We start from the raw sequence: 11,334 nt of genomic DNA, 5'->3' as shown, positions 1-11,334 counted from the left end.
AGGATGCAAGATGAGGATGCAAGATGAGGATGCAAGATGAGGATGCAAGATGAGGAAGCAGGATGAGGATGACAATACAGGATACTAGACGAGCACAACGCGCCCCAACGACGAATGGCATCAATCAGTCGTGATTGAAGGCAATGTGAATCGAATGATTGATTATTTCAAAATTGATGGAATCGTTCAAGGAATTACTGTCTTCAATTTATATGACTTGAGTAGACTTGATGAGACTAGACTAGACTAGACAAACTAACTAGCAGGGGGTATTGGTATTGACTCTGTCATAAGAAGCGCATTGCTTGGGAGGATGTAGAATGGACGTAGGACTTGAAGGAGGAAAAAAAAACGAGAAAGAAAAGAGGGGGAGGAGAAAAGTGAGTGGGGAAAAAAAATAAGACAATCTAGTCAAATAGGGATGATTAATACCGAATACAAAGAGGATAATACCGAACACAAAGAAGATAATACTGAATACAAAGAGGATGGTACTGAATAAAGCAATACAAGAGTCAATTGCAGGTTACAAGAGGGGGAATATCGCGACAAAACGAGTCGTAGACGAAGAGGCAACTAATATTAGAGGCAGGATATTAGGGGTATTAGGAAGACAAGGGGAAACATTGGGACAAAACGAAAAACTGAGAGACGAAACGGCAACATCTCGAGAAGAAAAGGGAAACCAAGAGACAAAGTCTGCGAGGATAGCAACTGTTAGGATCAGATGCGTGACATGCTCGAAAAAGGTCATAGAGGTCGTGGAAACGTGAAATGATAATTAATGACATTATCAAGGTGTGTTCGCAGAGGACAGTTGGAAAATCGACGCTAGTATGTGCTTCTCAACTGGACCGTCTCAGCTGGACAGTCTCAACTGAAAAAGACACAACGATGACATATTTGAACTGGACTAGACGCGAATGACAAATTCTAGACCGAGGGCATTGGCTTCGCGTACACAGCAACTAAGACAGGTACGTCCGTTGCGGCCAATGACTGCGCCAACTCCATGATGGGCACACCAGGCTCGGGCAAAGACTTCGTTTGTCGCGGGGCCACGAGCATCAATGATTTTGGTCACCGGCAATGCCTTTTCGTTCTTTTCGCCTCGTGGCCGGTCTGGAGTTCCGAGCATGCCTTGTTGCTGTGAGTATGGCTTTGCCGCCTTGATCTCGGACAGATCAGACGACAGGAGAGTTGACAGCGAGATAAAAGCGTACGAGTAAGTATTATGTAAGGGATGAACCGGTAGACGATGATTCAGGTGAAGTAGCGGATGGTGTGGCCGGAAGGATGCATGATGAGGAGTATGGTATGGTGAGTCGGATAGGTTTGCAAGTGCGCCTGTGCCAGCTTGCGAGGTTTGAGGAAGAGATTGGGATGCAGGAGCGGTAGAAGTAACATTATTTGAAGCAGTACTATTGCTAGTCTCAACCAGCACTTGTGACGAAGGTATCGGTGTCGCTAAAGGAGATTTAACGGTTGCAGCAGGCGTCTGCTCAACCGGCGGGATAGAGACTGGCGAAGGAGATGTTGGAGGGGGTACTGGTGCTGACTGGGACCGTGCCAGGTTGTCTCCGTCTGTTTGATGGACTGTGGAAGATCCACCTGGTGTGCTGGGCGGACTAATCAGTTTCGTATGCGGTGAGTAGTGACATGGAAAAGATGTGACGAAATAGACATCGTGTGAAAGGCGCAGGGCAACATTGTGAGGCGTGGCATCTGTAGAATCGGCGCCAGACGACGAAAGGTCGTGTATTGAGAAGTTGATACAAGCGGAATATGTCCGTAAGGGCGGCGGCTCTGTCGCATCAGTGGTAACTTCCTCGGAATGTCCAGATCCTTCCTCTTCATCATGTTCTTCGCCCCCGTCACTGGACTCTTCGTTCCCGTCATCCTCTTCGCCTTCCAGCATTGACTCTTTTTCATCAACAGCGTCCAGGGCTAAATCCTCGAAGCGGATTTCCATATTTTCAGAGTGCCCAGGTACGGCATGAGGATCGATCGGTAGGGTGAAATCACCCGGGAGGATCCCACTGTCGAGACTGCCCATGCCAAGGAGCCGCGAGGATTTGGAAACGATTTCGCCATCCTCGATTCTTGCTTTTCCGTGTCCCGTCATCGGAATAGCTTCAATATCTAGCCATCCATCTTCGAAGCCACGCGGAACAATGGGAAGACTCAACCACCATGCACATTCCTTTGTACCTTCCATTGGCGCAAGCACCCGTCCCACAACGCAGCTTTTGCTCCAAAAACTGCGGCCTTGATAGGCAAAGCCGCCATACAGATTGGCAGAGTCACCCAATTTCTCAACTGCTTCTCCATCGTTTTCTAGCAGGGTCGAAATCAAGAAATGCGACATGGCTTCTCCCGGTAAGATGAAGCCGGTGAACCATGATCTACTGAGCCAGCCGCCCATGTTGACCGCCTCCGGATCAAGCGATGATGGATGTGGGGACAGACGTAGAGAGCGCTGAGTTAGCTTACGATGTGGCAGTGGCCTGACTGGCGCTCCTGAAAAGTAGCTACTCTGTGTCGTCCTTGTCGATCCAGGTGTAGCCGCTGCAGGAGTGCTTGCCATGCTGTGTCCGGGCGTCGCGTCAGGGTTCGCCAGTGGCGAAGCCTCAAACTTTTCTGTCAGTTTTGTTTCCAAAACATCCATGTTCGGCCACTCAATGCTGCGGGCAAAATGAATGAGCCCAGAAAGCTGGCTTGCTGGATGACGAGGCCAAAAGGTCGCATCATGATAAACATCGTGCTTCTCATCATGGCTATTGGGATGAAGATAATGTGCGATACCCCCATTTGAGGATGAAGAGTGGTCAGGAAGCAAAGACGAAAACCATCCAGGTCTGGCCATTTTCGGTTGTGGAGGGCTGATCTTATGCGGAACCACCTTGACATTGACCAGAAAACGTCTCGCGAGGATAAGATCCCAATCAATCTTTCGTGTCCGATGCTTATTGAAGTGGTGAATCTCGTGCTTGGTTAAATGCATCTCCTCCAGCACCGTAGTATTTGTGCCCTTTACAACCACGTCCAGACGGAGCAGCAGCTCGCAAGACAAGAGAATCTGAAGAAGCAGCCAGTGACGTTCAGGCGAATCTGCCTCTACGCTGAGAGCTTCATGGCTTTCCTCTGAGAAATTTGTCCAGAGAATCTGACCAAGTTTGATCCGCCATTCGACGGAGCTGAAATCAATCCAGAGCCCGTGCAGTCCTAGGACCTTCATCAGCCCTCCAATTTGTACCTTCAGACTGTATGGATCGTTTGCATCGAGCTCTCCCACGCGGCTTGGAGGATAAAGTAATCTCGTGAAGAGATCAGTGTAGAGGTGCTCGGGGGTGTGCTTCCCCAGTACTTCACCGTATAATTTATCGTCTCCCACAGTATGAAATAGATCACTCAGCTCGCGCAAGCGATCAACAATGGTGCTTAGGTTGATGCTACGTATCCCAACCTTTTCACCCTTGTCTTGTCGGCGGTGGAAGAAATCGTTCCAGTGGATGTTCTCTCTCCCTTTTGGTCCAGTGTCTTCATCTTCTGCATGACTGCGCTTTCTGGGCGCTTCTGGAATCTGGAGCGTGTCTGCCACCTCCATCTCGAGAAAATGAATGAAGCCCACCGTTCCAGGTTCTGAGCCGTGACTGCTGAGCATGCATGGTCGCTCGTGGATGCCAGAGTCGAACCCTCCACGCCAACCATAATCATTTTCTGCCTCGGAAGATTTTCCGGTGTGAGGTCTGGCCGATGAGTCTGGAATTGGGAGATTGGGAGACAGAGTCGCCGCCGCTAGGGCCGGATGTTGTATCCTGAGGCAGTCACTTACGTCGCGCACTTGAAGCTCCAGGTTCCATGGGAACACTACCACCGGGTGATGCTGACGATGTGGAATTCGACTGATGCAGAATTGAGGTGCGCCCGAGAAGAGGTTCTGCACGTCTGCCCAGCTCAGTGGATGCATAATTCTTTGTATTTTGCCTGGGGTTGCAGGAGACATGGCGTTGGGTTGTGCAGGCTGGACTCCTTCATGTGAATCCGGCGGCGCAGGAAGAGGTTTGTCTACATTGCATGATGACCGCGCGCTCTCTGGTTTGGGGAAGGTGGCAGATGCTCTTGATGTCTATTGCTGATATTCAGCGACAGGTTCACCATCGGGTAAAGGTAAACAGATAGTCTACAGTTTTCAATACATACATCGCTGGACGCATCCGATGACGCGTCTTGCTTCTTCCCTGATCCCTTTAAGAGAAGATCGCGCAAGGTCTTGCGACGTCGAGGTTTTTCAGAATCATCAGAGCGACTCCTCGAGTCCTCATCCGTGCTCGCCCTGGGTCGTCGAGCGAGGGAGAAAGGCATCGTGTCGGCGGTTAAGCTTTGCAAGGTGAAATCGACAATGACAGCACAATATTACTTGTCTCGCGACAAACATGACGAGGTGCACACGAGATTGGAGGCTTGAATGGGAAGGTTTTAGGGGTTTTGGGGGGGGGGTGGTGTTGTGGTGTTGTGATGAGGGGGAAGGAGGGTTGGAAGATCTCAGGGCCCAATTTCAACCAGGGAAATAGCAGTAACGGTGCCTACGGCCATTAAGTTGTGATACCATGGCCAAGGACCGATAAGTCGAGACCAACAATGCAGGATGTGATGAAGTGTCCCTCGTCGAAATAAATGTGGCGTCGGTTTCCGCAGATAATAACAGACAGGAAAATCAAGAAATCAGAAACATGCCACATTGGGGGAGCTGCGTCACACCCAAAACACTTGACAATTCAGCCCCTACAGAGTCGGAGGTTCATGAGACCAAAACTGATTGGGTTTAGGTGAAGCGTTGGAGCCCCTCCGAGTCCCTTTCTCAATCAAACAGCCGTCCCAGTTAGTGGCTCAGGGTTTCTAGTACAAACCTCCTCTAGGTATACTAAGTAGTCGTTGTAGGTATACTGCCGTGTATCTGCCCTGACTGGAGCGGCTCTACTTGCCCACGGGCCGTCGCAACCGTGCTTACCGAGCCAAATGACCCCACCCGCGTCGCGTCATCTTGGCGACAACTCAGGTAAAAGGACGCCTCAGCAAAAGCATATCAGCTTAACCGTAAAGCTTCAAACGCAACTGTGATAGTTACTGCCACACCCCAAACGCCAACATCACCGCAGAAAGCTGGTTAAAGATTGCGTGTTGATCGTTAAATTATAATTCATGATTCTCATCTATCATCAGCTAGCTATTGTATCTTTGTGATGGCAGCCTCTATCTCTGGTCCCCGCATCCGATGAAGAGTAGAACAAAGGCGAAGCTTCGAGTACGCATTCAATTGTTCCAGAGTTGGGTGGTACCACGCGTCTTACAGAAGGTATTTAGAGCTTGGCGAGGACAGCCTCGGCGCCAGAGACCTGCAGTTATATGAGCAAAAGATGTTGGGGAAATAGAATCTCCAGACGGAATAACTCACCGTGACTTCGCCAGGAGCGGGTTCTTTCTCAGCATAGATAACCTTGTTGTTGTCAAGAGCGAGAGCGTAGCGGGCAGTACGGGGACCAGCCGTCCAGCCGATGCTCGAGGAGAACTTGGCGTCAGGGTCGGAGAGGAAAAGCTACAGTGGAGAAATTAGCTTATCTGTACATATATTGAATCGTGTTGCAGTAGTGAACTTACAATGTCGTCTCCCTTGATGCCATTGGCCTTACCCCAGGCGCTCATAACCCAGGCGTCGTTGAAGGCAATGACGGCGACAATGTCGACGCCCTTGCTCTTGAAATCCTTGAGGTGCTCAATGTAACCGGGCAGGTGGCGTGCAGAGCAGCCAGGCGTGAAAGCACCTACGAAAACGGTCAGAGGATGGATCATCAAAAGTGCGAAACTGAGCTCATTTCATGTCTTACCAGGGACAGAGAAGAGAACGACCTTCTTGCCGGCGAATTCCTTGCTTGCGTTGTAGTTCTGGGGGATGCCGCAAGCAGTGATGTCGGACTTCTCTTCAGTGTAAGGAACGTAACTGAGAAGTCAGCAGACGTAAAAAGATGGACTGCACAAATCGCAAAACTTACGAGAAGACAACGTCCTGGGGGAACTGTTCACCAACTTTGAGGCCCGACATTTTGGATATTTTGGATGAGAATTGGTCGAGGGTGGAAGGATGAAAGAGAAGTGTGAGCTGAGGTGTTTGTGGGATGTTTACTTTAAAAGGGAGGGGAAATAGAGTGTGGAAGAAAGGGCGTATCGAAAGATGAGTCGAGAAATAGACGCAGTATAAGTAATATGGGTTTCACCAAGGTGCTCTGGGTCCACTTGATCAAAAAAGTAATGGTACAGAGATGATGTGATATAGATTAACGATCAGATCAGAGCTCAATGCAGTAAGATAAGTGCCACAAAACCCAGTGCTGACCGTCGGTAAGTTAACTACCTAATTCCTAATTCCAAATTCCAAATTCCAATCTGCCCCGCGAAGCCCCTCGTACAGCTTGCGACCCCAAATTGACAAACAACCATTCCCCGCCATTCCTGCTCATGGAGATCTCGCATCCAATCCGAGCATCACACTAACATTGAAACATTTCACGCATTATTCCAATACTCCCAAGAGGCATAATCCTTACTGAGCGGCTCTTTCGCCGATATTCGGAGCTACATCCGTCTGACATCATTTGCACACTCCTCTAGACTGTCGGACGAGTATGCATCTCGTACGGCCAACTCCAAACTAAACGTTTCTATACACGATTCACGCTCCCCCAAAACGAGCTGTATGCTTGAATGCCTCAAATAACTTATTAAAACATTCCATCTAAATTTCTCCCATTCAAAAGCTCTTGAACCTGTGGGCCAGCTCCGCATTTCGTTCCTGCGTTATGCCGCAAACACCATAGATCTCGGTAAATACCGCGCTCTAACTAGACTCTAGATAATTCCAACTTTACAAACATCAGCAATAAACGTTCACTTTTATTAATTGCGCCATCATCATGTACATAAACCACAGATGACAATAACCCTACTCTAATAATTACGAACCAATCTCAGCGTTCTTTTTCACACTATCATCCGTCAACTGGAAATATTCCAAATCTCGCATCTTGAAATGCTCTCCACGCTGCGCCAACTGCGGTCCTCTCCGCGCGTATCCGCCCAACTTGGGCGCATCTCCTCAATGCGCAGCTCTACGGGGTCTTGCACACTACGAACATATGCAACCACCATCGAAACACATCCTGCCGCTCAAACCACTCCCAATTCGAGCAAAACCGCCGCAACATCATCTTCCCCTTCCACCAATGGATCCGACTCAACCCCTCCGCCTATTCCTCCCACTCCTCCACCAACTCCCGAGAAGCCGCCGCAACGAAAGGACCGCCGCAACCTCCGGCGCGTAATCTATGCCGCCGTCTTTCTCATGCTCGGCCTTACAGCAGGCCAGATGGTGCGCTTCTCCGTCCTGCCGCCGCCGCTTCCGCTACCACACAGTCACGAGGACAAGCTCCTTATCGCCAGTTTAGTCGGCGACCTGGACAAGCTGGACATTGTCCAGCAGTTGCGCGCCGACCCGTACTGTCGCGAATGGGAAGCATACAGCGCGTTTGTGGATCCTGCGGATCGGGCGCACAGGCTTACGACCGGCCCCATGGCTGGCACAAGAGGCTTGCCCGTGCAGCGCGTCTTCTGGAACGAGGCTACAGGCGAAGCAACCACTGTAGTGTTTATTGGCGGCGGCTTGGGCGGCTGGCCGGGCGTCACGCATGGCGGAGCGTTGGCGACGTTGCTGGATGAGAGCTTAGGGCGGGTTGCTGCGAAGAGCATGCCCGCCAGGACGGGTACGTTTGACTGATATCCTTCACCTTTCACCTTTCAACTAACCCATATACCCCATCCTGCAGCCGTCACAGCCAACCTCGAACTGCAATACCGCGCACCAACACTCGTCAACCGCTTCTACGTCATCAAAGCCGGCCCTGTGCACCCTGATAGTCGAACCGACCGGAAAGCCTGGGTGAACGCCACGCTCGAGACCATTGACGGGCGTGTCTGCGTGGAGGCCAAAGGCCTCTTTGTTGTGCCCAAGGGATTCAAACTCGGAGAGATCAAAGACGGGTTTTAGACGGACTGATTTACTTCTATCATTCGTTGGAAAGAATATTCACTGCCAACCTGTCAATAAAAGGGTAAAATGAACGGGATAACTGAGCGGGATAAAATGAACAGGGTCAACTGAACTTGGGATCTGATCACCTTTTCTTTTTTTGGGCAGGTTCCAAGGGCATGTAGCATCTAGAGAGATGTGTTTTGGCCATATACCTACAGCAGTATATATATTGTATATAATTACATATAATTACATGGCGTCATTGAGTTTTGTGTTACTATGAGGCAGGTTATATAGCATGGGAGACTTGTTCAAAAGCAATTCCACGATCAGGGTCAGGGTTACGGTGCAGGAATTGAACTTTTGTCGATTGTTGAATAGGAGAACATCTACGTAAACACACAGAGTGATGTACTTTTCAAGAATGTTGGCTTAAGCTTTAGGGAAGGCTGCCAGTAGAAATATTGCATTAAGCTAAGATAACAAGCTACCTGAAACGAGCGCGAGCATCAACATTTAGCCGTTTTGAATTTTTATTTTGCCATTTGGGTTTCACCTATTTTTTGGTCTTTGCTTCCACTTGAGCTAGCAATCCCTACTTGTGGTCGTAAAGGTCGTCATGTATCTTCGTCAGGCAACTTTGATCAAAAAGTGGTTTCATCAAATGAGCGTCAGAGGAACACCGAATGCTTCGATATTCGAGAACTAGAGTTCGTCGACATATGGCTCGAGTCTCTCTTTCAGGTCATCTTCAGTGAGTTCTTCGCCTTGCCATTCGGCGACTTTGCCGCCGCTCAGCTTCTTTGGCGGGATAATGACGCTGCTGACAACATGAATTACCCCGTCCCTGGCAATGCCATTCTGGACAGCAACATTGCTAAAGCCGTTGATTTTGATCGTGATGAGACGTCCAAAGCGGCCAATATCGATACTCAGCGACCTCTCTTCGAGAAGAGTTGGGAGATCAACCTTTTTATAGCCATTAGCGTTTTGGTCTTGAAGCTCGCCTGAGAGATATTTTGATAGTGGGGTATACGCACATGGAAATGGCCCTTGGGGATGCGATGACCCTGTGCTTCAGTGTCTGGGCTGTAGTACGCATCCGAGTATAAGGTATGTTTGGGCACAATATGATACTCGAGCAAAGCCTTTAGATACTTGAGTCCATATTGACTGAAGAGAAAGGCGTTGATCTTGGGTCCTAGCTTCTTGAATGCCCAGTTGGACGGCGCAAAGAGCGTGCCGCCCTCGTGTTCCGTCGTGTTTATCTTTTCGAGCAAACCCGTCTTTACCAGCCCAAGCTCGAGCGTACTAAATTCACCAGGCAGGAAGTTGATAATTTCCGCGGCTTTAGGTGGAAGAAGGAGGATGCTGTCAATGCCGTGGATCACGCCATTGGTTCCAAACTATAGTTTTTCTATATGTTAGGACGGACAGACGACGTTCAAGGGAAAGGAAAAGAAGTTGACGTAAAAGTAACGTACAATATCTACAGCTACGACACGGCTGTAGAAGTTGACAGTCAGTCCATTGAAACCGATGTTCGTGCTCAGTCTTTGCGGCAGAGGCTCTTTGCCCAATGCTGCTTCTTTGTGCAATGTCGGGATGGTCCTTGTCACAAGAACTCTACCGGCCGGGTAAAATTCTTCAGAGATGTGATAGGTGAGAATCTTCTTGAGAAGCTCCTTCGAAGGCTTCGGAGCACACTTGGGAATCTTGGCAAAGGCCTTGTCGGTGGGAGCAAAGACGGTATAGTTTGCTTTCGTGCCATTCAAGAGGTCAACAAGGTCGTCATATTCATTGATCAATTTTGCCAGCTTTGTGGTATATTTGCTCTTGGAGATGAGCTGATATACTGTGAGGTTGGACTTATGGTGACCATGGTGTGGACGTTTATGATGGGGAGGAGGGCGATGGTGTGGTGGAGGATCATGGTGAGGAGGATGCTCTCCGCCGCCGAATGAGTCGAAGTCAGAATCCCAAATGTCTTCATCATCCTCAGGGGTATCAAGATCCGAATCGAGCCATGACTGCGGGTCAAATGCATCCAAGGACGATGTGATAACCTTGCTGTGGGCGTCTCGGCCGGTTTCTAACGCCCACGAGAATACATCATCGACGGTTTGCTTTGAGGCTTCCACAATATCTTCCAACTTTGACTTGACTCCGGCGAACAGCTGCTCAGCCGGTGGAAGTTTGTCCTGAAGGGCTGTCGAGGGTCTTTCCGGCTCAATGACGAGTTGATTTGCTACTTCATCGTCGGGAATCACAAAGGCGGTCGTGACGGCCGCCAAGGGCAGGAGTAAAGTCCACTTCATACCTAAGATTAGCAGCAAAATCAAGAAGTAGTGATGAAGGGCACAGTGTAAAGAATATGAGCTTCAATAAAGTCTTTTCTAAAGAACTATCTCAGGTAGTATGCGAGAGCGTAGTCAAAAGTAAGCATTTCTCGAATCTGTAGGCATCCATATAGCTTGCGTGGCCTAGGAGGTAAGCAATTCTCCCCCCTCATACAAGTCCTCTTGCAGCAAATTCATGCGGTAAAGTGACTTCGTGTTGTTGTGGTGCGATGCATTCAGTAAATGACGACACGATGTGAGACGTTGGTCCTTCCGGAACCCCCAGCGTACGTCACCCGGGGAACATGGCGATACTTTCAATTTGGAGGGCATATGGTGTGGCGGAGAGGTATTGCAAAGTAAACAATCGGAATGTCGGGATTGCTCTATCCGTGACCAAATATAGCCGCCTTTCTTCTACGTGCTTACCTACAGGTAGATGCTTCAGCTACTGGAGCTTTTGAGGAGAGACCAATCACACCTTCATTGGCATGGATATTTGATATCAAATTGTCAGCTCTCCCAAATTGCTTGTAACGACGACAAGGACGTTGAAGGCTACGATTGTAGTTGAATCATCACTTCAGGACCACAGAGTAAGGTAGATTGACTATTTTGTACACTCCCTGCATCGATTATCAACATTTGATCAATGAAATCTTTAATAATCCATTTGTGGCAACCAGAAAATGGATAACTATATCTTATTCCAATGTATTTATCACGGCTTGGTAAGACCTGTTCTTTGCTTCACGTCCTTTCTTGGGACCGCTTTCTGATCCTCGGCCACTGAAACGGCCCAGGCGTGAGCTTGACAAAGCTTGATTCTTTTAGTAGCCGAATTCCCCTGGTTTTTCTCGGCCCCGCATTCCCGCTCTCGGCCAGTGAGAAGTCATCTACAGGACGAAGCCC

At 49.2% G+C, this 11,334-nt stretch overlaps 4 protein-coding genes across 4 annotated transcripts; 1 reads left to right on the top strand and 3 right to left on the bottom strand.

Annotated features, from left to right (window-relative positions):
- Window positions 1-843: 843 nt before the first annotated feature.
- On the bottom strand, window positions 844-4,521 carry L228DRAFT_181553 (hypothetical protein). Its single transcript, XM_018329571.1, has 2 exons — window positions 4,204-4,521; window positions 844-4,129 (listed from the first exon to the last, which is right to left on the bottom strand). The coding sequence occupies exons 1-2, from the start codon at window positions 4,363-4,365 to the stop codon at window positions 914-916; spliced, it is 3,378 nt and encodes a 1,125-aa protein (XP_018186452.1). The 5' UTR covers window positions 4,366-4,521; the 3' UTR covers window positions 844-913.
- Window positions 4,522-5,134: 613 nt separating this feature from the next.
- On the bottom strand, window positions 5,135-6,105 carry L228DRAFT_249728 (Redoxin). The gene is made up of 5 exons (XM_018333152.1): window positions 6,051-6,105; window positions 5,886-5,998; window positions 5,659-5,822; window positions 5,456-5,596; window positions 5,135-5,396 (listed from the first exon to the last, which is right to left on the bottom strand). Exons 1-5 carry the CDS (start codon window positions 6,098-6,100, stop codon window positions 5,361-5,363), a joined length of 504 nt encoding a protein of 167 aa, XP_018186451.1. The 5' UTR covers window positions 6,101-6,105; the 3' UTR covers window positions 5,135-5,360.
- Window positions 6,106-7,447: 1,342 nt separating this feature from the next.
- On the top strand, window positions 7,448-8,062 carry L228DRAFT_202294 (hypothetical protein; the record flags this gene model as incomplete). Its single annotated transcript, XM_018329642.1, has 2 exons — window positions 7,448-7,814; window positions 7,878-8,062. Coding segments are annotated over 2 exons (552 nt in total), but the record flags the coding sequence as incomplete, so codon positions are not given.
- Window positions 8,063-8,525: 463 nt separating this feature from the next.
- L228DRAFT_262760 (FAS1 domain-containing protein) lies at window positions 8,526-10,643 on the bottom strand. The gene is made up of 3 exons (XM_018334442.1): window positions 9,568-10,643; window positions 9,124-9,489; window positions 8,526-9,052 (listed from the first exon to the last, which is right to left on the bottom strand). Exons 1-3 carry the CDS (start codon window positions 10,399-10,401, stop codon window positions 8,789-8,791), a joined length of 1,464 nt encoding a protein of 487 aa, XP_018186449.1. The 5' UTR covers window positions 10,402-10,643; the 3' UTR covers window positions 8,526-8,788.
- Between the last annotated feature and the right edge of the window lie 691 nt (window positions 10,644-11,334).

Source organism: Xylona heveae (genome assembly GCF_001619985.1).
Source record: "Xylona heveae TC161 unplaced genomic scaffold L228scaffold_9, whole genome shotgun sequence".
Lineage (NCBI taxonomy): Eukaryota > Fungi > Ascomycota > Xylonomycetes > Xylonales > Xylonaceae > Xylona > Xylona heveae.
The sequence above is the reverse complement of the archived record's forward strand: the minus strand, read 5'-3'. Positions and strand labels throughout refer to the sequence as shown.

What these genes read in the sequence shown, in the direction of transcription:
- L228DRAFT_181553 (XM_018329571.1), bottom strand. Translation starts at nt 4,365, where the DNA reads ATGCCTTTCTCCCTCGCTCGACGACCCAGGGCGAGCACGGATGAGGAC. An exon ending in CATCGGATGCGTCCAGCGAT is followed by an intron (nt 4,130 to 4,203) that starts GTATGTATTGAA and finishes TATCAGCAATAG; the next exon opens with ACATCAAGAGCATCTGCCAC.
- L228DRAFT_249728 (XM_018333152.1), bottom strand. Translation starts at nt 6,100, where the DNA reads ATGTCGGGCCTCAAAGTTGGTGAACAGTTCCCCCAGGACGTTGTCTTC. An exon ending in GCATCAAGGGAGACGACATT is followed by an intron (nt 5,597 to 5,658) that starts GTAAGTTCACTA and finishes TCTCCACTGTAG; the next exon opens with CTTTTCCTCTCCGACCCTGA. An exon ending in CCGCTCCTGGCGAAGTCACG is followed by an intron (nt 5,397 to 5,455) that starts GTGAGTTATTCC and finishes ATATAACTGCAG; the next exon opens with GTCTCTGGCGCCGAGGCTGT.
- L228DRAFT_262760 (XM_018334442.1), bottom strand. Translation starts at nt 10,401, where the DNA reads ATGAAGTGGACTTTACTCCTGCCCTTGGCGGCCGTCACGACCGCCTTT. An exon ending in GTGTCGTAGCTGTAGATATT is followed by an intron (nt 9,490 to 9,567) that starts GTACGTTACTTT and finishes GAAAAACTATAG; the next exon opens with TTTGGAACCAATGGCGTGAT. An exon ending in TCCCCAAGGGCCATTTCCAT is followed by an intron (nt 9,053 to 9,123) that starts GTGCGTATACCC and finishes GGCTATAAAAAG; the next exon opens with GTTGATCTCCCAACTCTTCT.